The following is a 26,858-nucleotide window of genomic DNA, read 5'->3' as shown; positions in this document are numbered from 1 at the left end:
ATTTTGAGGCCTTCCTTAAAGTTGATTGAACCTGAGAATTCCTGTTGGAAATTTGGAAACTCCATGATCATGTAAACCCATACGTGGTGAAAGCCAGGGGGCAGATGGGCACAGGGGAACCAGCCGAGAGGTCACTCTTGTGGCCCTGACCCGCCACATGCAGCAGTGCCTGAGGAGGTGGTGGGCTTTCACCAGGTGACCGCAGGAAGCGTGCGTGCTTAGGTCTGAGATGGGACAAGGCCAAAAAGAATATGAGAGGACCCACAGTCAGACCCCTTTCAGACTTTGTCTTCAGTTTCCTTGTAAACTATTAAGATATCTGAGCTGCTAACTTCTTTAATTTATCTGTTCTGATTATTCATTATGTCACTTGATTTCAATTGGCTAGCAAGAAAATATTAGTATTGTGGTCTCTTTTGTTTTCAAAGAGGGAAGCATGCCATAACTAGAAGAGTGTCTGGCATATAGTAGGTATTCAATAAACATATGTTCTAGTAATATATCCCAAGAAACCAGAAACACCAATCAGAAAGGATATATGCATCCCTATGTTCATTGCAGCACAATTCACCATAGCGAAGATCTGGAAACAGCCTAAGTGCCCATCAGCAGATGAATGGATTAGAAAACTGTGGTACTTCTACACAATGGACTACTATGCTGCTGTAAAAAAGAAGGAATTCTTACCATTTGCAACAGCATGGATGGAACTGGAGAGCATTATGCTAAGTGAAATAAGCCAGTCAATTAAAGAAAAATACCACATGATCTCACTCATTTATGGATAATAAGGACCATTATAAACTGATGAACAAAAATAGATACAGAGGCAGAGCAGCCTCAACAGACTGTCAAACTACAGCCAGAAGGCTGGGGAGGGTTGGGGGGCCAGAGAGGGGGTTGCGGTAAGAGATCAACCGAAGGACTTGCATGCATGCATATAAGCATAACCAATGGACATAAGATACTGGAGGGTAGGGGAGGCCAGGGGATTGCCAAGGGCGGGGAAAAAAGGAGACATATGTAATACTCTTTGTAATACTTTAAGCAATAAGAAAAAGAAAAAAATCCAAAAATCAATCAATCAATCAATCAACAAAAAATAAACATATGTTAAATTAATGGATGATACAATTTGCGGAAGAACGGAATTTGCTTTTCTTTGGGACTGTTCACTTTCCATAAGTCAAAATTATGCAAACCCAACCACATTTTCCATAAAGAAAATGTTGTAATTGAAGATCCTATCACAACCCTGATATACAATCTTTGATAAAATAATTTAATAATTTAATTTTTAATTTAAACCAATCAGAGAGCAAAGAATCAGCTTTAATAGGGCACATTTTTTTTACTGGAATAGTGTGCAAATTATCTTAGCATAATAGATATGTATTATGTCTCTTAGTACATAATAGGAGACTAAGAGATATTCATCAGGTATTAGAAAAACAGATCAAGGTTAACAGTTTTGCATTCTAATTGTAAGTTTACTTGCTCATCTGCATATAAAATTGGATCTATACTATACTGCATATAAAATTGGGATTCAGTTATTCAAAATCTGTGTATTTTGTGTGTTTTGTGTAACTACTCATCTGAGTATTTTCCAGGATCAGATATATATATCAAAGTCAAGGTACATGCCATCACTGCTAGTCACCAATTTTTAGCTTTCACCGATTTTTAACTTTATTTTAAAGATAATTGTAAGTAAAATATTAACAATTTAGCTAGGCTTTTAAAAATATATATATTTTATTGATTTTTTACAGAGAGGAAGGGAGAGGGATAGAGTGTTAGAAACATCCATCAGCTGCCTCCTGCACACCCCCTACTGGTGATGTGCCCACAACCAAGGTACATGCCCTTGACCAGAATCGAACCTGGGACCCTTCAGTCTGCAGGCCGATGCTCTATCCACTGAGCCAAACCAGTTCGGGCTAGGCTTATTTTTTTAAAGTCATCTTGAGCCTGTCCAGTGTGATTCAGTGGTTGAGTGTCAACCTATGAACCAGCAGATCACAGTTTGATTCCCAGGTCAGGGCATGTGCCTGGGTTGCAGACTTGATCCCCAGGAGGGAGTGTGCAGGAGGCAGCTGATCAATAATTCCCTCTCATCATTGATGTTTCTATCTCTCTCTCTCTCTCTCCCTTCCTCTCTCTGAAATAAATAAAAACATTTTTAAAGCCATCTTGAAAACTGAGCTACGTCACAGTTTTTTGGGGTTTTTTAAAATATATTTTTATTGATTGCTACATCACAGTTTGAATCCCAGGAATGTCATTTCAACAAGCTTCATCCATATCGAATGTCTGCTGTGGTCATTCCTGGCACATAAGGAGTTGCACATGCCAGATCCTGCTTGGAGCACGTCATGGACTTCGCTTCAACCAGCCCTCACTAGGCTTGACATTGGAAGTGCTATTGCTCTCCAGGTTTGACAGGGGAGGACACTGAGTCCACGAGCCAGTCTGCTTTTCCCCAGGTCAGAAGTGAACATAGCAAAGCTGGAGTGCTGCGTGGACCTTGGACTCTGGATACCATGCTCTTCTCCATGGATCCACAGCACCTTTCCCCATGCTGTTGGGACAGCCTGGAGCTGCCGCAGTGACGAGTCTTGGCCTCTGGCCTTCAAGAGCTCAAACTCTACAGGGTAAAGAGGCACATAAATAAGTAGCTGAGAGATGATGATGAGCAGGAGGAGGAGGAAGAGGAAGGAAAGGTGAAGGGAAGGGAAAGTCACAATGGGGGCGACCAGGCCGGCAGGGGAGGGCCGCGAAGCCTATGCTATACCATCAGGCATAGCCTCGCAGATGAGACTACCGGCCCCATGACCTTATCCTTGCAGGTGCAGCTACTCTGCCTTCATGACATTATCTGCAAGACAGGCGACCCCTCGCACCACCTCAAAGCCTGCTGTGAGGAGCAGAAGTGGAGCCACGCGAGGTATTCAGAGCCTGTGTTAGGATAATTTTGACGAGGGAGGAGTAGGTTATTACAGGGGACTGAAAAGATCAGGAAAGTCTTCTTGGATAGCTTTAGGTTCCAGCTGAGCCTACAAAGAAGAGTTGTTATTTGGAAAACAAAAAAACAGCTAGAGTCTAGATGCAGCCAACAAAGCGCTTTTCAAACAGCAGGAGCAACTGGGAAATGAAACAACAAACAGAACACATCCCACTTCAGGGTGTGGTATGAGGGCTTATGGATTAAGACAGATGCACAGAGATTCCAAGAGAAGTAGAGAAAATAAAGCTGGAAACCGAAGTGAGACATAGGTCCTAAGCTGGAAAGGCATCTTTAGATGCCTGGTCATGGGGACTAACCATTGCTTTTCTGTTACCTAAGTGAAAAGGCATTTCTTGTCTCATAATCCTGTTTTTCTTCCTATTTTAAATTTAAAATTTGAATTCTAAGCCTATAATACCTCAGCAGCTCCTAACTATATATTTTTGTTTTTCCACATCTGCCTGGAGCACTTATCATGGTAAAAACAACAACAACAAAAAAAAAACAACAAAAAACAAATTCAATTAAGTGCATAACACAAACACAAAATATAATTACATAAAAATCATACTGGTAGGCTGTTATGCTGGATTTTAGGGCATTTGCTGTCTGTTTTACAGTTCATGAAACAATTCTTAACAAACTCAATCTCAGCAGGAAGAGATAACCTAAACTGTCATAGGATAATGGTTTCAATTGTTGTATGAATTATTAACTGCATGTAAAACTTCAGAAAAATGTTTGAGCGCCCCCTTGTGGTAATACATTTTCAGATAGGAACTCAAATCCAAATTCTTTTGTGTTTGAGCGACCCAGGAGAGAAATTTATTTATTTATTTATTTTCAGACAAAAGGACCAGGAAAGCCTTGAAAAATGTTTTCAGAATGTGCAAAAGAGGGCTGTTTATTTGAAGGACATTGAATATCAGAAATACCAGAGCGTACACTGATGGTCCTTGGACAGCATCCTGCTGACAGATGGAGTGTGTGTGTGTTAGTGTCTGCTGATTATTAACATTTAAAATATTCTAGTACATGGTGTAAAAATCCAGGTTTCCAGTTTCTCCTTAAATATTGGAAGATCTGGGAGCCCCGCGTCTGCAATAATTAGCTAGAACTGAGTAGCTCACGCTCCAGGACAGTTCTCATTTCACCACATCTCCACTAGACAACTTCACTTACTGTGTTACCCTCTTGGCTGCGTTTGGCTTGTGCGTTCATGATCCCTGTTAAAGCAGGAAGTACATAGCAAAAAGACTCCAATGTGGAAAGAGCACAAATGTTGGGAAAAGGATTCTTCTGGTTTCCAGCTTTGTCCACTCCTGGCTGGGCCACCTTGAGCAAAAACAGTCTGCATCATTAAGCCACTGCATTCTTGCATTCTCATCATTTCTTGTATTTAGCCAATCCTACCTTTTTTTCCTTTCAACTAAATAGCGTAAAAATAGAGCATGTAGAGCAGGTATGGATTATACTCCACACTTTTTTTTTAAGTGATGTTTATTTCTCTAAAACAAGGGAATTATGATTGAGGTTTCAACTATCTAGTTCATAGTGATTTCAACACCTTGTATGGGGTCCCGCCCACTCCCCATGAGGTCTTAAGCAATCACAACCGTTCAAAGCGGTGCCCTCTGGTTGACCCTTTCTTATCAGTTATGTTTCTGTTTCCACTCTAGTGTCACCTTCTCAGACAAGCTTCCCTGATTACCTTGCTACAGCAGCCTTCCCAGCCACTCTATCACATTTAACTCATTTCACCTTTTTTCTTAGTCACTGTCAGTAGCAGAAGTTGCTTGCTTCATTTTTAAACATTTACTCGTGTGTTTATTCAGTGTGTTTTTGTGATGGTTTCTTGTCTGCATCCTCTTTATGGAAAAAGATCTGCGTGTTTAATGCTGGGTTCCACAGCCTAGTACAGTGCCTGACACCAAGTGCCCCACGGATAGTTATGCACTTCGTAGGGTAGTGCTTCCCACCCTAGACTGAAGACTGGTTGGTTCCTTATATTCCTACTTGTTAAATCCAGGGAGATTAGACCCAGTCAGAAAATGAATAATGATAACAACAACAAAAATCACATGCCAATAGGTAACACTATTAGTCGGGAACATCAGGAACAGCACTTGAACTCAAACTTCGGCCCTCACTCCTAGTCCAGTGCTCTTTCCCTCCACCACTCAGCCCCCACAATTATCTAGTCGCCTGCTGAGTTAAGATACGTGGGGGCCTATCTGTGCTAGAGGTCCAAACGGCTGTTTTCACTGGGTCTTATCTATTGTCCCACTAGGGGCAAACAATCGCCATGGAAACACCTCATTCCTCATTCAGTTGCGATCAGTTGAAATTCCAGCCGTGGCTCCTTTTGCAGCAGGCTGATTTTCATCTGCTGATGAACTATTTCAGGGTCACTTATGAGTCTCTGAATTCCATCTCAAACACGTTTATTAACTCTGAGGTCAATAACCCAAACACCTTGCCCTTCAGACCTATCTCTATGTGGCTAATTCTCATCTCAGTGGTGCCCTTAATTACTTCACAGGGTTTATATGATGGTCAAGCAGAAAAATTAATTATCCCACGATTGCAAATATTTTGAGCTCCATTAAAACAAGAATGACAACCATGGTTATCGCTGAGCACTAACTACATCCTAGGCACAGTACTATATTCTATGCAAGCTTTATCTCTTTTAATCCCAAATAGAGAAGCTCTATGGAGGAGGACTCTTATTATCCCTATTTTTTAGAGATGAGAAATTGTGAGAGGTTGAACAATTTCCTTAAAGTCACATGACATATGTTCATATTTGCCTATTTTAAATGAGGATGAACATTCCCATAAAATGTTTGGTTGACCAACAAACAAAACATCAAGGCGTAATTGCTGAATTATGAGCAACAAAGTGAATAACATTTTGTGCCTCCTAACCTGCAGTATGGAAGCAAAAGATACCTTCTGTAGCTCTAAGATTCTCACTAATATTGCAAGCCAGCACTGAGCCCTGAGCCTGGCTGAGCCATTCAGATACGTAAGTATGAACCAATGCCAAGTTAGAATGAGCTAGTTATGTTTATACAGCATCTACCTTCAAAAGTTTCAAAGTTTTGCAAAAATATCAGAAGTCGTATTAACCAATTTTCTTTTTTCGTTGCAAATACTGTATTCCTGTTTTCAGTAGAAACCAGACCGCACAGAGAATAAAGCTGGGGGGCTCCTTCTTTTGGTGCAATGCTTGGTTGAGTACAGTCTCACTCTCCCCCAACAACCTCCAGAACCCTGCAAATTCTGATCCAGTGTTTCTACCTACTGCATGGGCAGGTCACCTAATTTGTGGTTGTTTGTTATTGTTTTTCTATATAAAAGGAGCACAATTATATTCTATCTCAATGGAAATCATAAAGTTAGGACTTTGCTTTCCCTTTGAAGATCAAGCCATCCAAAATAGCTGCTAATTAATAATTATCCAGCATATTGGTGAATATATTTTACTATCTGAAGTATTACATAATCTTTAATTACTCTTTCCATTTCTTTCTCATCACTTAACTTAAGCATAATGTGCTAGCTGGTGCAGAATGTGTTTGTTTACAAAAGAAATCCAGTTAATAAAATGGACTATAATAATGGGGTCTTATTAAAGAGATGTATCTAGATCCACAGATTATGTCCATGTACTAGTCTGGAAATATTTTCAACAGCTGTCTGGAAATTGAAAGGGTAAAATTTTCTAAAAATGCTAAACTTTAAATAAGGTAGGTACTTAGATACAATGAAAATCAAACTTATTTTTAATTTATAGAAAGTTGGAAATTGTATATCGTAAGCATTTGTTCAAAAAGTGCATTGCTCTTAGGAGGTGAAGTCCTTGGGGGACAGTTTGTCATCTCTCATCATCTTCCTTACAAATTAGCTCAAGAATAAGGGAGTGAAATTCGCATTGTAAATTTGGCAACGCACATAAACCAATTCCCTAATCTTATTACTGCACAGTACACAAATGATCCACGTAAAAATAAGCACTCGCTTTATTAAATCATCTTCATTATAATCTAATGAGACAATAAAATCAGCATGTCAACAGATAATTTCATTTCTTACATCATAGTAATATTTTCATGCAGATAACAGAAGTTTTTGTTTCACAATGCAACTGCTGTAAGTTAAATTGATTCAATTTAATTAACAAGCATTTATTCAGTGCCTACCTGTGCACAGCACTATACTAGGCATACAAAAGAGATAGAAGATAAGATCCCTGCTCACTGGAAGCTTACAATCTGGATAGGAAAGATCCACACATATAAGAAAGAATAAAGAACCATTACAATGCACAGGAAAGTCAATACATTAATAAAATCTGAATTAAAAACAGACTATCAAGGGAGTGGTACAGTTGGGAATAAAGACTAGTCTGGAAAATTTGACCAGAGGAAGCAAGCCTTGAATTTGGTACGATGGAAGTAATGAGCACATGGATTGATAGAGGAACAGGGTGATCATTCTACGGCCAGTAAAAGATAGAAAAGAAGGAGATATTCAAAGACAGGGTAATACAAACCAGCAAGTCAATTGCAGGGAATGGCAGGCAAATTGGCTCACCTCTGAAAAAGGACGAGAGTTAGGAGGTGTAATTGAAGTCACACAGGCCAGCTAAGAGCATTCAAAGTCAAGTTAAACTTTGAGTAAATAATAATGCTTAAGCACATCTATAAACTGAAGCTCCACCCCCCAAAAAAGTGTTTGTTTTCCTAACCTTAACAAAAAGCAAAGCAAAACTATGCAATATGAGAATCTAAACGCAGGAGATAGGATCATTGGAGGTCAAACGATCAGGCTGTGATACAATAGCAATCATTGTAGTGTCTTTTTTTTTTTTTTTTACTCATTAAAGTTGGGTTGTCTAAGACCCATGTACTTCCTTAGCCCTGTGCTGATCTGGTCCCTAATTCACTTAGATATTTCTCCTACAACAGCCATTTTGTTTCATATTAAATCGAGCAGCAGATAAAAAGGCCTTGGGTATATATCTGTGTGGGTCATGGGTGGGGAGACAGGCAGAAAATAAAAGAGAAAACAGGGGGTTGGTTTCAAACAGTGAGTTAAGGAATGCTTAAAGTGAGTACTTTATGAAGATGTTTCTAAACTTGGAAAAAGAAGCTAAAGTAGCCCTGCTCCCAGGCCAAGAACACTAAGGCAGAAGAAATGTACAAAGTGAAATGAGCATAAGGTTTCTAAATTAACCTATATTGCTGAACCACATCCTCCTTTAAATTCAATTTGTTAGAGAAAAAAATGTCAAGGAAATGGGTCAGGGGAGAAAATGGCAGTGCAGGAACAAATCCTTAATGTGGATTAAGGTGGAGATCCTTCTTGTCTCAGTAAGCCTGGTGATGACTTATTGACCAGTCTGACCTTGATAATCCTTCAGGGTTAAAACAGAAGCATAGCAACTCCACAATGCTTGTTCTCTGTGCCTTCACATAAGTCACTGCCTTTAAACAGCAAGGAGAAGAGTACTTCTGAGTCCACAACATATCTGTGAAAGTTACTGGCCACCAGCAGCTGCAGCTGTTAAAAATAAATAAATTAATTAATAATAAAAGAGAGAGAAGATGCCGTAACTGGTTTGACTCAGTGGATAGAGCATCAGCCTGCGGACTGAAGGGTCCCAGGTTCGATTCCGGTCAAGGGCATGTACCTTGGTTGTGGGCACATCCCCAGTAGGGGGTGTGCAGGAGGCAGCTGATCGATGTTTCTCTCCCATCGATGTTTCTAACTCTCTATCCCTCTTCCTTCCTCTCTGTAAAAAAAATCAATAAAATATATTTAAAAAAAAAAAAAGAGAGAAGATGAGGAGGAAACATATAAAGATATTGCTTTCAGTGTGCTTAATGATTCTGAATGAGGTACCCTGAAATCCATATTTTCCAAATGTGCTGCACATTGAGGGGCTTTTTTTAATTAATCAAAATTTTTTAAAATATGCTTTTATTGATTTCAGAGAGGAAGGGAGAGGAAGCGAGAGAGAAACATCAATGATGAAGAGAGAATCATTGGTGGGCTGCTTTCTGCACGCCCCCTACTGAGGATTGAGCCTACAACCCAGGCATGCGCCCTGACCAGGAATCGAACCCTGACCTCCTGGTTCATAAGTTGATGCTCAGCCACTGAGCCACACCAGCTGAGCCAGTTTCCTTTTTTAAGGTTATTTTTTAAATCTTTATTGTCGAGAGTATTACAGTTGTTCTCCTTCCCCTCCCCCCCATTTCCTCCCTCCACCCAGTTCCTGCCCTGCCCCAAGCCTTCACCACCCTATTGTCTATGGCCATAGGTAATACATATCTATAATAGTAAAAGTGTAATATGCTAATTAGACCAGACATCCTTCTGGACGTTCTTCTGGACAACCTTTCAGACCAAGCCGCAGTGGGGGCTGAGGCAGAGGCAGGCGGCCACCACAGCAGGCAGGGGCTGAGCCCTCTGCACGAATTTCATGCACTGGGCCTCTAGTATACATATAAGTTCTTTGGTTAATTTCTCCCCCCTCATACTCCTTTACCTCTGAGAGTTGTCAATCTGTTCCATGTTTCCATGCCTCTGGTTCTATTTTATTCATCAGTTTATTTTGTTCATCAGATTCTACATATAAGTGAGATCACGTGATATTTGTCTTTTTCTGACTGGCGTATTTCACTTAACATAATAATCTCCAGGTCCCTCCATGCTGTCTCAAAGGGTAATAAGTTCTTTTTATAGCTGCATAGTATTCCATTGTATAAATGTACCACAGCTTTTTTATCCATTCATCTACTGAAGGACACTTGGGCTGTTTCCAAATCTGAACTATTATAAATAATGCTGCTATGAACATAGGGATGTATATATTTTTCTGACAGGTGTTTCAGGTTTCTTAGGATATATTCCTAGAAGTGAGATCACAGGGTCAAATGGGAGTTCCATTTTTAATTTTTTGAAGAAACTTCACACTGTTTTCCACAGTGGCTGCACTATGTTTCTCTCTCTATCCCTTCCTCTCTCTCCAAAAAGTTAATAAAAAAAACATCCTCAGGTGAGCATTTAAAAAAATAAATAAATAACATAAATAAATAAAAATGGGCAAAGAACCTGAATAGACATTTTCCCAAAGATGCATACAAATGGCCACGAGGTACATAAAAGGTGCCCAACATCGTTTAATCATCGCAGAAATGAAAATTAAACCTGCAATGAGATACCACTTAATACCTGTTAAAATGTCCGTTACCCAAAAGACAAGAGAAATACTGAAGAGGATGCCAAGAAAAGAGAACTCTTTGTGCACTGCTGGTGGGAATGTAAACTGGTGCAGTTACTGTAGAAAACAGTATAGAGACTCCTCAAGAAATTAAAAATAGGACTGTCATATGATCCAGCGATCTCACTCTGGATATATATCCAAAGAAAATGAAATCATTAATCAGTATTCCCACATCTGCTATTGTATTACTCACAATAGCCAGGGTATGCAAACTACCTAAGTGTCCATCTATGGATGAATGAATTAAAAATGTGATATATGTATACTAATATATATATATATATATATATGTATATATATATATATATATATAGTTGAAATACAAATACATAATACAATAATCTATAATAATAAACATGTAATATGTTAATTAGACCAGATATCCTTCTGGTCCACCTTCTGGATGAAGCTGGGGCTGTGAGAGAAGCCCGGGTCCCAGATGCTGGAGGGAAGCCGGTGCCAGCAGCCAGGGGAAGGAAGGCCTACTCTCGCATGAATTTTGTGCATTGGGCCCCTAGTTAATTAATAAATAATAAATAATTAACTGTTTTGTGTACTGATAACTATAAACTGACTTTTGCCCACCCTGTGTGTGTGTGTGTATGTGTGTGTGTATCCCAATGTCCCAATGGAATAGTATTCAGTCTTATAAAAGAAGGCAATTTTGCCATTTGTGACAATATAGATGAAACGAGGGGACATTATGCTAAGTGATATAAGCCAGACAGAGAAAGACAAACACTGCATGGTATCTTTTATATATGTAATCTAACAACAACAACAAACTTGACCTCAGAGAAAAGGAGAGAAGAATGGTGGTTGTCAGCAGCATGGAGGATGGGGGAAGAGGGAAAGGGTGGTGAAAGGGTATGAATTTTTAGTTATAAGATGAATAAGGTCTGAGGCTGGAATGTACAACATGGTAACTGTATATAATAATACTGTATTGTATAATTGAAATTTTCTAAAAGAACAGAACTTAAAGCGTTCTCATCAAAAGAAATCAAAAGGTAAATATGTGAGATGATGGATGTGTTAATTCACTCGAAGGTGAGAATCCTTTCATAATGTATGTGCTCATCAAATCATTACATGCACACTTTAAATGTATTACAATTTTATTTGTTAATTATACCTCAATAAAGCTGAAAAAATTTAATGCATTTAAGAAAAAAGTGGCTTAGTGACACAAAAAAAAAATTGAAGGAAAACATAACTAAGGATACAGCTGCATTCAGTCCTGGCCCAGAAGCTCAGCCAACATGAAAGGAGAACCATGTTGAAAGAACCATAGGAAAATGCAGCTCAGCCCTGATCGCTTCTAAACTTAGGGCCTGAAGCCATATAACCACTCCCTGTCCATCTCTGTGCACCAATACATTTCTCTTTTGTTCTGCTTAAACCCGTGTAGGAGGTAGGTAGGAGGGAAAGGGGTTAGGAGGGAAACATTGAAAAAATGTTCACTGACCTTCTTAGGCATCACTTTTCCATGTGGAACACAAAGTAGAGTAATTTTGACAAATAGAAATATGCTTGACTCTAATATTTTAAAAATTAACGAGATTAAAAAGGAAGGTTAATGAATCAGAAAAGGCTTTGACAATCAATGGTGGTGAGTTCAGAGGACCCTCATGGGATACTCCCCGTATGTCTTTCTAGGTACAAAACTGGTCCACATGGGCAGGAGAGAGTCTGCATGTGTATCTATTTGTATATGACTATATAGTGTTGTTGTTGTTGTTGTTTTTCAGTCGTTTTGCAAGATCACTTTTCTGTCACTACTGCTGAGTTTACATCCTGAATGTTTCTTTCTCCCGCTGGGACAACAAGCAAACCCCCAGGAGAAGATGCCTGAGAAGGGCTAGGAGGGCGGGCAGCACGAGTGGGGGAGGATTTGCTTAGTAAGGGTAATTATGCCACTCGGCGGCAAAGCCCCCATTTAAAGAAAGAAAAAAGATCATAGTTTGTAGGCATAAAAGAAAATTGCAAACAGAAACACATCTCCAACCTGCTCGAGCCGCTGCCATTTTCTTGTTTCGCAGTTTGTTCTCCAGAGCTTGCTACACAAAGGAAACGGTGGAAGAAAAACATGAAATTTGCGGGTGTTTTCCAGTACTTCCGTAAAGGCGATGACTCTGTGAAATACATTGTAACCTACCTGTTTCATCTTCTTTTGTAGATCCAGGTTGGCCTGCTTCTGGCCCTTTGCGGTAGCATTCAGATAATAGATGGTCAAACTATATTTTAAAAAAAGATAACATGTATGGCATTTTTTTCCGTTTCTCAATATTCCTCTTAAATTTACAGTCAGTCATAGAATGTTGGCACTGGAGTAGACTTTAAGGTATTTTCTACTCTAAACCTCTTATTTTGTAGATAAAAGACTGGGTGAGCCCTAGCCACTTTGGCTGAGTGGATAGAGTGTCAGCCTTGGGACTGAAGGGTCATGAGTTCAATTCCAGTCAAGAGCATGTATCTTGGTATCACCAATGTTTCTCTCCCTCTGTATCTCTCCCTCCCTTCCACTCTCTAAATATCAATGGAAAAATATCTTTGGGCGAGGATTAACAACAACAACAACAACAAAGACTGGGTGAGGTACAGAGAGGTTAAAGAAACGCACTCAGTTACACGGGGACTGGGAAGGAGTGGACCTGGGAAGTTGACCCTCAAGTCCTGTTCTCCACAGCCAGGGGCTCTGCTCACTGTGTCTCACTACCTAACATTAGCCTCTTTTTGGAAATGTATTAACATCAGTTTAAATTATAATTGAAAGTAACATTTTAAATGGACGTCAACAGCCTCCAAGACAATGGACTATCTACTGATGCTTAGGGAATGTGTCAAATAAAAAGGAAACTGACTTTTTGCCCTAAATGCCTTCCTTTGGCTTTTATAACTAAGAATATAATCCTCATAGGGATAGTTAACTAACATGAATTTTTTTTCCATAGAATGTATTGTTTGCATTTCTCCCTCCTTCGAAAAGAAGATGCTTTATAAAGGAATATTCTTGCCTTTAAAGTGACATTTATGTTTCTAGAAAGAGCAAATTCCAGCCAAACATTGCAGCAAAAATCAATATGCTCATCTTTACTTAAAGCAAAACAAATAAATAAAAAGAAAGAAACAATGCAATAAAAAAAGTAACTGGCATTTCTCTTTGTTGCAAATAACTGGATACTGAACACATTTCCTCTGCTCACCAATGTGCCAGATTATATCCTTTGTGAGCCATCTGGTGCTGGCAACACAATTAATGATATGGTTTAGCTGAGTTTGTTTACCTCTTATGTGAGTGGCAGGGGTTTGAATGAAATTACATACATGAAAGCATTAGGTACAGTATCTGGCATAAAGTAGGTGCTCAACAAGTGTGTGTGTGTGTGGGGGGGGTGTGCGTGAGTATGTGTGTTGTCTATAATAATAAAAGCATAATACGCAAATAGAATGAATGGCCAATAGTGGAACAACCATCCAGACGCCCTTCTGGACGACCTTCCGGATGACCTTCTGGATGAAGCCGAAGCTGCGAGGGCCAAGGCAGCCGGGGCTGCAAAAGCCTACTCTTGCATGAATTTTGTGCATCGGTGCCGGGAGTCGGTCCATCCTTGCTGTTTCAAGGGATCTGGCATATATGGCATACGGTTCTTAATATGTTTGCTCACCTTCTTGGCACTGTGTTTTAACCAAGGTCACCTCTCCGAGAAAGGTTGAATCCCCAGGTAGGGATTTTCCCCTGAAGTTAGGGAAGGGAATAAAACCCCTCAACTAAGTGCCAGGCGGGTAATTAATCCCTTTAACTACGAACAATCATGCTTAAACTACATAATCTTTTCTCCCTGGAATGGAGATAAGAAACGCCCTAACCTTTGTAATAGAGATTGATAGGATTAAATCAACTGGTATAAATACAGTTGTAACAAGACAGAAATACACAGAATTTAGTACACAGAACTCATGAGACAGAATTTAGAAGACAGAAAGACACAGAACTTAGAACACAGAACTCAGGAGACAGAACTTAGAACAGAATCAAGAAGACAGAACCTACACGGAGCCTAGAGACAGAAGAACTTCGCTGGAGAGAGCATGCCGGAGGATCCTGGAGAGGGACTGGCCTCGGAGCCTAGAGACAGAGCCTAGCGGGAGAACATGGCAAGGGATCCTGGACTGAACCTGACTACAGAGATTGGCAGGAGAACCTGACTGGAACCTGGACACTGAACCTGACTGGAGAGCCTGGACAGAACCTGGCTGGAGATCCGAGGCAGAACCTCTCTGGAGATCCAGACCAGAACTTGGCTGGAGATCCTGGCTGGAGATCCTGGCTAGGCTGCTGATCAACTGAACGCTGTCTCTGTGTCATTCCTTCTTCGCCGACTCCGTCCACACCTTTGGGGACCCCTGGACCCGCTGGGGTTGGACCCCGGCACATCGGGCCTCTAGTAGTAGTGTAAAGCTTTTCTTAGAATAGCACCCAGAGTAGGAGGGGAAACTCAGAGACCTCACAAGGCATTTGCAGTTCTGGATTTCTCTGTTTATTCTCCACTTTTTTCCCCATCTTGTGATGTACCTTAAATGTGTATTCTTTATAAATCCTTTTCTAGTCTCCAAAGGAATAAAATTTCCTGCAGAGAACTAATCTAAACTCTACTCAGTTACCCAAAACCACCTAAGATGATTTAATATGACCCACTGGGGAAATTCAAAATGCTTGTAACATTCTCTAATTAAAGGTAATAAAAAGCCAAGCCAATTGTTTGTACCCCATAAAGTGGAACAAGAGACCTCAGGATTTGAAAAATAAAATCACCAACCAAACTGAAATTTGGCTTTTAAATGAGAACCTGAGAACTGAAATTAACCTTGCAGTCTCTCTATTTGACCTTCTTCTATCCTGCCTGCTTTCCTCGAGACCAGCAGTTCTCAATCTGTGGGTCGCAACCCCTTTGGGGGTCGAATGACCCTTTCACAGGGGTCGCCTAAGACCATTGGAAAACACATATATAATTACATATTGTTTTTGTGATTAATCACTATGCTTTAATTATGTTCAATTTGTAACAATGAAATTGGGGGTCACCACAACATGAGGAACTGTATTAAAGGGTCATGGCATTAGGAAGGTTGAGAACCACTGCTCTAGACCTAGTCACACTATATGAGGTGGGCAAATGGTGGCCTCCAGGGCAAATCTGATTCTTGGCCTGTGTCATATGGCCCATGAGCTAAGAATGGTTTTTATAAGAATTTATATAATATCCTCAATTTTACTTCTTGGTCCACAAAGCCTAAAATATCTACTCTCCAGCCCTTTAAGGACAAATCTGCTCACCCTGGGAATAGAGTATCCCTGACAAGTGGCTTCCAGTCCTCCTGAACAGGCCCATTCATCCTAAACTCAGTGCTTGGTACTTATGAGTGGGGGGAATAAGAGGTGGGAAATAGACATGGGTTTGAATCCACTTATTAGCCATTAGATTTGGGGGAGATCTTCATGTGCTATTGATAATATGATCCGTGATGGATAATAATTCTTGTACAAATTAAATGAGTTAATATGTGGGTAAGCACCTTTAGCAAAGGCCGTTTTAGCTCCTCTTCCACACCCCAAGACAGTTTATTAAAGACTTAGTTAGTGGCACTGAAACAATATTGCTCCTTTGCTTAAAAATAAATCCATCAACTAGTTAAGAATATAGTCATAAATCTGACATTAAGTTGTGTGTGTGTGTGTGTGTGTGTGTGGTTAAATGAGATCTCATTTATACCATCAAAGGGCTTTGACTTTTAAAAGCTGCAGGATACATAACATGTTCTCAGAAGCCGCTCTGTTGTGAAAACATGGAGCAGGAAAACTCGCTTCAAGGCCATCTGGGGACACACGCTGCCTCCAGCTTGTCATTTTCCAATACATCTGCCCCAGAGATTTACTATCAGGTCCTAAACGCCACCCCATGACCCAGGTTCTAGTGTATAATAGGAATCTGTCCGATAAGAATAAAAAAATATCTAAGCTATAGTATCTTACTTTCTTAAAAATTAGAATGGGATTTTGCAGAAAAGTTTCAGGTATCCAATTGAAATGAAACAAGTTGAGCCCAATTTCATTTAACTGAAATATTAGTCTCTAAAAAAATAGTCATCTCTTTTCCTGTTTAGTTATTCCCACAGGCTAGCAGGGGTGGGCAAACTTTTTGACTCGAGGGCCACAATGGGTTCTTAAACTGGACCAGAGGGCCGGAACAAAAGCATGGATGGAGTGTTTGTGTGAACTAATATAAATTCAAAGTAAACATCATTACATAAAAGGGTACGGTCTTTTTTTTTTTTTTTTTTTTAGTTTTATTCATTTCAAATGGGCCGGATCCGGCCCGCGGGCCATAGTTTGCCCACGGCTGGCTAGCACCTCTCCCTCAAAGAAGGCGTCATGGTGTGAAGGGGTGAATGTTGGATTTACGGTCCAAGTCCTACGATTAGTATTTTGCTCTGGTCTCATCTAGGGAAAATCACTTCCCCCTCTAAATCAGTTTCTTAATTTATACAATTGAAGAACATAGCACCTGCCTTCGCTGATGTGGCCCATGACCATGACCATCACTAAGACGATGGGAACAAGGTGCCTCAGCCCCAGCTCATTTACCTCGAGCCATTGGGAGGTGTCTCACTAAGATTTCCTAGTTTTCCTTTTATTGAAACAAATCCAACCCGTATGTCAGCTTTGTTTCCGGTGTCCCTGAGGATGATTTCATGCGTGCCCTCCTTGACTGAGAGCAGTGGCAGTTCCAAACGTTCTATTGAGGAAGGTCTTGGGGAATAACGGTAGCTCTTCCATAGCAAGCATATATTTTTACTTAGAATCTAAGTTTATCTGTGGTGGCCAAGAGTCAGAAGCCAGTGAAAAGAATATCAAAACAAAATCTCCCTCTCAAGTTCTCCTCTAAGTATCACCTCTGACTTTAAAGGGACCGACTGGGTGACCTACCCAAGACCCTCTGGTCCTCTGGTTCTATGACTATGGACACACAGTTACTGATGGCTTCCTAGGTACCAGGACACGGTGATTTTTTAAGACCCCATAAGCCCTGATCCCTGAAATATATTCCCAAGGGGAATATTAGCTTAGAGGCTCATCACTTCTGTGTGTTCACAGCCATCTGCTTTATGGAACAAGGGTGGGGGGAGGGAAGCTCCATGTGCTGATTAGATCTAGCATTTAGCCTTTATGTTTCCCTTGCTTTTAGCTGTTTATCGATAATGATTTTGGTTACTTGGGAACAAATCTTATAATCCTAGGCAGGCAAAGGCAGATGCAGATGGCTGTGTATTATGTCCAAGAGGATCTGAATATGGCTCATAAACGTTAGCCTCTCACGACCTCGTGAATCAGCACTGAATCTGGTTAGGCTGTAGCACAACCCTTGGAGAGAGTGAGAGAGCAGAGAAGGCTGAAACTGAAAGGAAGCCAGGAAGCACATGACAAAGGCTCTTTCCATGAGGAGAGAGAGCACTTACACCATAACCAAAACCACAGCAATGACCAGTCCAGGATTAGAAAGCTGTCGCAAGATCTTCGCCATCCAGCTCGGGAAATCATGCTCCAGTGTTTCTCCAATGACTTCGAACATCCTATTTTTGCCACTGGAGAGAAAAAAAAAAAAGGAGATAAGTTTATTTAAAACATATGGGAACCATGGTTACAGAAAAAAAAGAAGAAAACTAGAAATCTTTCGCAAACACGGCCTAAATACTCTTTAAGGTTAGGAATCTGATGTTTTGCTATAACTCCTGATACTTTGACCTCATATTGTCAACATATGGATAAGATGTGATCAATTTGATCCCAACATAAACACATAATCAAAGCCTGTAGGAAATTCACCACAGAATCAGGAGACAAATTTTAAAAGCTGTATGTCTAAGATTTTGATTGAAATGCGTTTTATAAATAGCTTATCAGTCTACCCCCTCAGCCAGCTTTCCTTGTAAAAGAACACTCTCTTTGGGCTGAATAAACAGTGCACTCAGTTTTTTAATTTGCTGTGGAGATGAGCATAAGGAAGAGCTTAATGGAATCAAATCTAAAAATAACCCAATACATCTTTCCATGCAATAGCTTCTATCTCATTTTCCACCAAACCTCCTTCATGAGAGCTATTAATAGGTAACCACACTGAGTGATGAGTCCTTTCTCTCTCTGTATTTCTTCTGGACAGGTCTCAAAAAAGTACCAACCCAGTTCCACTGCCAGGCACATAAAATGGGAAGAGAAGGAAAAATGAGCTTTAAAAGCAAAGGTCCTAAATGGGCTGGTTCTCAACCCATTAAAATGAGACCAAAACCCTATAAACCAGAAAAATGAGAACAGATGTCTGTCTTAACTTAGTACGTAATATTAAAATTATAAAGTAATACCCATCCTGCTAACTTATTTTTGGTTATGCATATTGATTTTACTATGAAAAGATGTGATTTTCAGAAAAGATCCTAGGTGTTTTTATCACCGTGTTTTATGTATCCTCAGAATAATGGTTGGTATAACACAATATAATATTTTGGTTTCACTATTTTTTTATCTTTAAACATTCTCAATTACTAAAAGAACATGACCCACAAGGTGCAGATCAATTTCTTTCTCCTGATCTAATAATATTTTCCAATAGCCTGAGAATGACTCCAATTATGTTCTCAGGTTTGGCTGGACTACTGAGGTATAAATTTTGCTTCACAAATTATAGAGCTCCACACTAACTAGAAAAGCCTAAGGTACATAAGGAGAATGAAGTTTATAGACAAGGTAAGATGATAACAACTTATTCCACTAAAGTTTATTATCTTCAAATATCTGTATCCCCGCCATAGAGACTACAGCCGCTGTAAAAAGGTAAGCAAGGGGGAGAGAAGATAAGACAATCTACTCTCCCTTCTCCAGCTTGTCCGATTGTGCTAATGAATGTGGTTAGAATGGGAAGCAGGGATTGGAGTCATACAAAATATTCCATACCTACAAAGGTCTTCTTTGCATCCTAGTGTGTCCCAAGTGCAAAGTTATTGGCAACTCGGGATTCTCAGATAACTTTTCTAGGTCAGGTCTCTTACCAAGAATAGAGATCTATTAATTCCATACCAACTAGAGAAGCATATATAAATTCTTGGCAATCCCTTTTTCTGACAGGTAAGCCAACATATGTCACTTCACAATATTCCCAGAAATCCTTTCCAGTCTGCTGTGACCATAAAGTCAAGTGAAATGCTAGTGCACTTACCCTATAGTTTTCCCATGAACATAGCTCCATCAGCCCTACATTGGTACAGTGTAAGAGCACACCTGTCTTTCCAGCCAGACTGAAAGCTCTGCAGGATGAAAATCTATGCCCACGTCAATCCCACTTCTGGCTTTGTGTTTAGTGCACAATTCATTAATTTAAGCTTTCAGCTAACACTCTACTGTGTTGTGGACTCAGAAAGATGAAAACATTCCCCCTTCTGGGGGTCAGCTACACTATTAAGAAAAATAGGCACATAGAATAGTAGGATTGCAAATGGGTGATGTAATAGTAGTGTCACAATACAATATAAACCTAAACATATTGTATGATCTCACTTATTTTTTAAAATCTGCATTAAAAGAAAAACAGAATACAAAATACCAAAGTTGGTATGTCAGGACTTTGTGGGTTATGGATAGTTTTGTATTTTGGGTTGGGTTTTTTTTCATGTGAAAATGTTTCTACAATTTCCAGGTTCTTTAGTACAAACACATATCACCTTTGCAGTAAGATGAAAATATATAAATACATAATTGCCATAATGTTTGCAGGGAGGGATATGAGAACTTAGAGAAGTAGAAATTTTTCAAGATTATTAATGAGGGGGCTGGAGGAGAAATATCAAGTGTCAGGAAATATGATGGAGCAATTAGAAGGTTCTTCTTCATCCGAACACCAAAGAAATAGTTTTTAAATTATTGAACTGTTTAAGGTAAGCCCACTTAATAGTCTATTGGAATGATTTTTCTGGGAAATTCACCCTCCCTATCCAGGTCTTGTGAAACCAAAACAAGCTAAACTATCTCATCAAATGGCTTTGCAGAATGGATCTTCTTAGGTATTGTAGCCACCATACCTGAAAATATACCTGCATCTAGGAGCAACTAGATGGTGTCTCCATTAGCCTACTTCAAATGCATATTTGCCAACTGGCTGCCAGCCCAGGAACCAGGAAGTGTCAGACACCCTTTACTCAACAGGCTGGGCAAATCGCCTCAAACTCAGGGTCCCTAAGGATGGTAAGTCATGAGGCTCCTTTATTTTCACCTAATTTCTAAGGCTGAACAACCCTTTTAAACTTTTAAGTCCAAACAAATTTTTCAAAGTATATATTCTTTTTCCCCCAAGTGAGAAAACTGGCAGGAAAAATAGACTCTCTAAATAGGATAGAGATAACCCCTTCCCAATACTCTGTTGAAAATATTTAAATTTTCTTGATCTCAAAATAGTGATATATATTTAGTAATTTTGCCCAAGTTTTCCAATTAGAAAATACTTGTTCAAAATCATATATTATGCCTTAAATACAGACTGATTTTTTTTTCATTACAACCATAGTAACTCATGATATAAAGAGAGGCAGAGGAGTTAGAACTCAAAAATATAAAAATGTTCAGTCACTCTAGGTATCTAGCTCAATGATATTTTTAATATGAATGTACCTGGATAACCACCACCCTGCTATGTGTTGACAGTGTGGGGTTTCCCTTATAGACAGTTAAGTTCCTTTGATATGCTTTCCTAAGGATCAATTTCCAATTAAAAAGTTAATAGGACACCTAAAACTTATCCTGAATATTTAGTTGTCGGGTAATTTGCAGTTAACAAATATTTGTATGGCTTACCTCTTGAACTTTGTACTCTGAATTTTATCCAGGATTTATTGAGACCAATCTCCTTCAAGACTGCAATTTCATATTTAGTCTCCAGATGTCACTCTCTGCATTATTTATTTCAGCCCACTGGGGGGGGGGGGGGGGGGCGGAGGCCGGTGACCAGGACTTGTCAACATCAGCTTCCTGAATTGACAGACCTCCAGCTGTTTTTGCCCAATCCACTGGCTTAACATTTTCTTTCTTTCTTTTCCAGTAAAGCAATAATAACTCAAACTATTATTAGAGTGAAATGCCTCCTTTATACTTAAGCAGATGGGCAGCAAAGCCTTTGACTTTAATTTAGTAACTTGGGTTTGACGGCATGACAGGGAAATTATATGTGGCCATTATGGCATCACGGTTGACATTCACATGGCTTTTCACATTCATATTTTCTTCACGGAAAAGGAGGAACAGCTCAAATGTATGCTGCCCGGTGACTCAACATGCAGATCTCTGGGGGGGATTTGTGGGAGATGTATCCCTTTAGGGGATGAAGTCCAATTTTCCAGATCCTGGGAACTCTGCTGTCTTGATAAGTGTTTAGAGAGCAAAGGATGTTAGAAAACTGTAGAAGGTACATTTCCAAATTGGATGAAAGAGCCTTCTTGACTCTTTATTACTACTCAAGTGATTTATCCTTGTTATTTAGGGAGAATGTATGTGAGAAACAGCTTTAATATTTTACTGGCATGTAGCATGGATTATAAATTGTAAGACCTTCTTTATGTTATTATCTAACTAGAGGCCCGGTGCAAGAGAGTCGTGCACTGGGGGTGGGGATCCCTCAGCCCAGCCTGCGCCCTCTTGCAGTCTGGGACCCCTCGCTTTTTACTGCCCTCCTGCAGCGGTGGCAGGAAAGGCTCCTGACACCGCCGCTGCACTCGCCAGCCATGAGCCTGGCTTCTGGCTGAGTGGCACTCCCCCTGTGGGAATGCACTGACACCAGGGGGCAGCTCCTGTATTGAGCACCTGGCCCCTGGTGGTCAGTGCACATCATAGCAATCTATTGTTCCATTGTTCCACCGTTCAGTCGATTTGCATATTACACTCTTATTATATAGGATAATGATTCCATGTCATAGATGGCATGTGGGTAGTCTGCTATATTTATTTATGTTATATTTTATTTTTTCAGTGTGGTGGTTGACATGAGACATAGCAATAGCTTCAGTTGTCTGGATGTGAAGGCCCAGCATCAGGAAAAGCTTCACCTATAGACTAGCCCTTTGCTATCTCCTTGTATGGAAATAGCTCAGATTGATTGTCCCTATTTTACCCAGGCAGAGCCTGGAGCAGTTAAATCATTTTCCCTTCTATGATTCCCACATGAGAAAATAGATGGAACTTGCCTAAGAATCTCCATGACACAGAATGAGCCAGAATACCCAAAGGATCTCATTGCCACATACCAAAATGCCATCATTTGAAAACAACTAAAATAACTCATACAATGATTGACCGTTCCTATCCCCAAGCCTGAAAGAAAACTCTGCCCAAATGGAATTTCAAAGACAAGCACCTGAAGGGGCCACAGTCAAAAGATGGCGGGAGGGAGACGATCATGTAGAGGACAGGCATGGTGGACAGGAAGAGGATGAGCAAGAGCATGCCCAGGTAGAAATTATTCGATCTGGAAGCTTTGAAGACTCTGGCCTCAGGGACGTTGCAACACATCACGGCCCAGCCCTGGAAGTACATGGATGTGTGGAGCCGAAGGATATTGATGCCTGGGAGGCTGGGAGCAAAGAAAGAGCCCATCCTAGAAAGGAAAACAGAACTCGGGTCAATTCAGGTCTTCCCTCCGGAACAAGGCCACGCAGCACCTGTTTGTGTCACATCATGCTTACTTGCCAAAGGCAGAAAATGCCACTCTCAACCACACAAGCCCTTTGTATAAATAATGCATTTCCATCTTTTACACACATTTTACCATCTCCCCCATTATTATAGGTATTGTATACATACTTCCTTCATAGAAACTATATAGATTACTAATCATATCTACTATTAGTAAGTTTAAATTACAACAGAGTAAGTATATGTATGACATTTGTTTTCTTTCGGTCTCCTACTTCTAAAATAAACTTCATTTCCCTTAATACGCATATAAATAATTAACACAGCCAAAAAATGAACTTTTTAATAACTGACTCTTAAAAAGCACTCGTTCACCTCAAATAAACTGCACATTTGGATTAAGTACTTTTGTCATGGCTAATAAATTCTCATTTAATGAAAGAGAAATTATTAAATTATGTAGGCAAGGAAATACTAGTGCTGGGAACCTTCTGGTGTTAGCCATGAATGAGAAGATGTAGGTTATTTGACTGTGTACACAAAATATAAGCATATCACGTGGCCTCTTTGCAAATCAGGTGTGCCTTTCAGTGGTGCTCCATTGTGCTGATCCCCCAGGTTTCTGGAACCAAGAATGGGGAAAAAAGTGCTCGAGGGTGTGTGTGTGGGGGGGTATGTGTGTGTGTGTACATCTCCACTGAATAGTTTTATTTGAGCTGATGGGAATGATGTATTTGTGCCTAATATGCTATGTTTTGTTGATATCCCGTAGCAAAGCTTTATGTGTTTTTGAGAGAAATTCAACACATCTCAGTTTAGTTTATCTGTCTACATTTTTACGTTAGCTTGTCCTGGAAATCACTGCTTTGTATATAAGATATTTTAAAAGTCTTTTAAACAAAAACTACTTAGAAAACTTCTCTAAGGTCATTCTTACTTTATGATATCATTGGTTATTGCAACAAAATAAATTTTAATTTTATTTGATGAGAAAATTCATTAGCACCATAAAACCATGTTAATAGAAATTAGTTCAAAACCAAAAAGAGGTTTTAGATGTTACTTATTTTAGAAGTTTAAGCAGAGTTCTATTTTTAAAACTGTCCAAACTATAATAAAAACTTGAACATTTCAGGTTAGGATTATCATTTTAATCCATTCAATGTAAATTTGGTATATTATTTGGGGATTGGAACTGAGTTAGATGAAGAAATTAGTTTCTGCTATAACTGAACTTATGAAACCCAACATTAAACAATTTCATTGAAAAGTGGAATCTTGCCGAAACCAGTTTGGCTCAGTGGATAGAGCGTCGGCCTGCGGACTGAAAGGTCCCGGGTTCGATTCCGGTCAAGGGCATGTAACCTGGGTTGCCGGCACATCCCCAGTACGAGGTGTGCAGGAGGCAGCTGGTCGATGTTTCTCTCCCATCGATGTTTCTAACTCTCTATCTCTCTCTCCCTTCCTCTCTGTAAAAAATCAATAAAATATATTTTTTAAAAAAAGAAGAAAAGTGGAATCTTGACACAGTTCATATTGTCTTGCTAGGATTACACACAACAAATCTGAATGATATTTTAACATCCTGCATTGAATTGACAAGAGACTTTGTAGGAAGTTAAACTAATTTTTTTAAATGGTACGGACTTTGGGTGATAATGACACGTCCAGGTAGGTTCATCAGTTGTAACAAATGTACCACTCAGGTGTGGATTCGATAATGGGGGAGGCTGTGCATGTGTAAGGGCAAGGGGGATATAAGGACTCTGCACTTTCTATTCACTTTTGCTGTGAATCTAAAATGTCTCTAAAGTATAAACTCCATTAATTTTTTAAAAAAGAGAAAATAAACTTTGGAAAAGCATAGTGTATCTTGGTTACAGATTAGCAAGAAAGAACCTAGAACCACAAAAGCATGAACAAGTGAGTGAGTACAGGTCTTCCAAAGCACTAGATAATATTCCCAAATGCTAATATTCATAATGTAATGTGGTTTGGGATGATGCTCTAGCCCAGAGATTTTCAACCGGTGTCCTGCAAGAATTTTTAAAACATGCAATACCTGACTTAGTTAGTTAAGGCCTCTGACCTCTTTTCTCTTAGATTGTCAAATAAAAAAAAATATGACAACAGCCAACACAACAATAGCCAACTAGTGTGAATTGATCAAAATATACCTTTTTTTGTTGTTAGATTGGCAAAATATATATATATATATATATATATATATATAATATGTATTTTGGTGTGCTGCAGAATTTTAGTAATATTTATGTGTGCCATGAGATGAAAAAGGTTGAAAATCACTAATCTAACCCTTCTAAAAGTCAGGGTTGGCTATGTGATTTTTTTCTGGTCAATTAAAATAGGAATAAAACAGATGTGTCTCACCAGTCAGAGAAAGATAAATAGCACATGATGTCACTCATTTGTGGAATATAATGAACATAAACTGATGAACAAAAACAGATCCGGACACAGAGAAGCATCAATCAGACCATCAAACCTCGCAGGAAAGGTAGGGGAGGGTGGGAGTAGGGGGAGAGATCAACCAAAGGACTTGTATGCATGCATATAAGCCCAACCAATGGACACAGACACCAGGGGCATGAGGGCATGAGTGGCGGGCAGGGGGCAATGGGTGGGATAAGAAAAAAAGAGAAGAAAAAAAAAAGAGGTGTCTCACTGCTGGGTGAAAACACTAACAGCCCTGTGTGTTTTTCGCTCTCTTCACTACTCTGACCAGCCATTCCAGGTGGGTCCTCATGATGCCTGTGTAGGACTCCAAGAAAGGGGAAGTTGCAGAGTGGAGCCCATGGTCAGCCCACATCACACATATAGAGTCTAATTTTTGGGTCTATGTTTCATTGCTGATCAACCTAGTCTATCCTTAGGTACAATTTTGTATATAATTCAAGAACAAGATTTGTCTAAAGTCACATATATTTGCACATATACATGCATCATTTTTTAAATTTGAATTCTTTATTGTTTAAAAGTATTACATAAGTCTCCTTTTTCCCCCATCGACCTCTCCCCGGCTGCTCGCACCCCCCCCGCACATGCCCTCACCTCTCTACTGTCTGTGTCCATTGGTTATGCTCATAAGCATGCATACAAGTCCTTTGGTTGATCTCTTACTCCCCCCCCCACATGCATCATTTGTCTCTATGCATATATATGTACACACTTATTATATGAATGTACATCTATAGATAAATAAATTTAAAATTTTCCAAATGAATATCACATAGGCATTTTGAACAAATGACACAGAGCCATAACCTAGAAAAACAGGTCCTGGCACACTGATATCAGAACCTTAATGCTCACTCTGTCATTGTTCATGACTCACCACTAATCAGCTTGGCTCACTAAGTCCCTTACCCAGACTTGATCCCATCATCTGTCAAGCAAAGATCACAGTAATACCTTAGCCTAATAAAATGCTTTTCTTCCAAGAAGATCAAAGTAGATGAAAGCTTCTTTTATTTAGCTCTTCTTATTACTCCAGTGACATGGTATATGTCAGGCAAATTATTCACGTGTGATCAACTGAGAAAATGAGGTAGTGAAAGATGAAAGATTGGCAGGAGGGTATACCATGAGGCAATGTTGGAGCAATGTCCAAACCCATCTTCTCTCTCACTGTGTGTTCTTTGCTACCTCTACATCCTGCTACAATACAGATAACTTGTGCTTTTGTCACTTAAAAAAATGTGATTACAAAAGCCTATGCTGCCTATTTCAAAAATAATGAGGAATCTCAGACATAAAGGGGGTGGTGTGGGAGGAGATTAACCAAAGAACTTATATGCATA

General features: G+C 39.6%; 1 protein-coding gene across 1 annotated transcript in view; it reads right to left on the bottom strand.

Moving 5' to 3' along the window:
• Window positions 1-7,014: 7,014 nt before the first annotated feature.
• TMC1 (transmembrane channel like 1) overlaps window positions 7,015-26,858 on the bottom strand; it is a 121,840-nt gene continuing 101,996 nt past the window's right edge. The window contains exons 16-20 of the mRNA XM_059656909.1: window positions 22,760-22,999; window positions 17,829-17,954; window positions 12,469-12,547; window positions 12,319-12,370; window positions 7,015-8,581 (exon numbers count right to left, since the gene is read on the bottom strand). Coding sequence (XP_059512892.1) covers window positions 8,559-8,581; window positions 12,319-12,370; window positions 12,469-12,547; window positions 17,829-17,954; window positions 22,760-22,999 — 520 coding nt within the window. The 3' untranslated portion in view covers window positions 7,015-8,558. The remainder of the gene's footprint in view (window positions 8,582-12,318; window positions 12,371-12,468; window positions 12,548-17,828; window positions 17,955-22,759; window positions 23,000-26,858) is intronic.

Source organism: Myotis daubentonii, chromosome 11 (assembly GCF_963259705.1).
Source record: "Myotis daubentonii chromosome 11, mMyoDau2.1, whole genome shotgun sequence".
Classification (NCBI taxonomy): Eukaryota; Metazoa; Chordata; class Mammalia; order Chiroptera; family Vespertilionidae; genus Myotis; species Myotis daubentonii.
The sequence above is the reverse complement of the archived record's forward strand: the minus strand, read 5'-3'. Positions and strand labels throughout refer to the sequence as shown.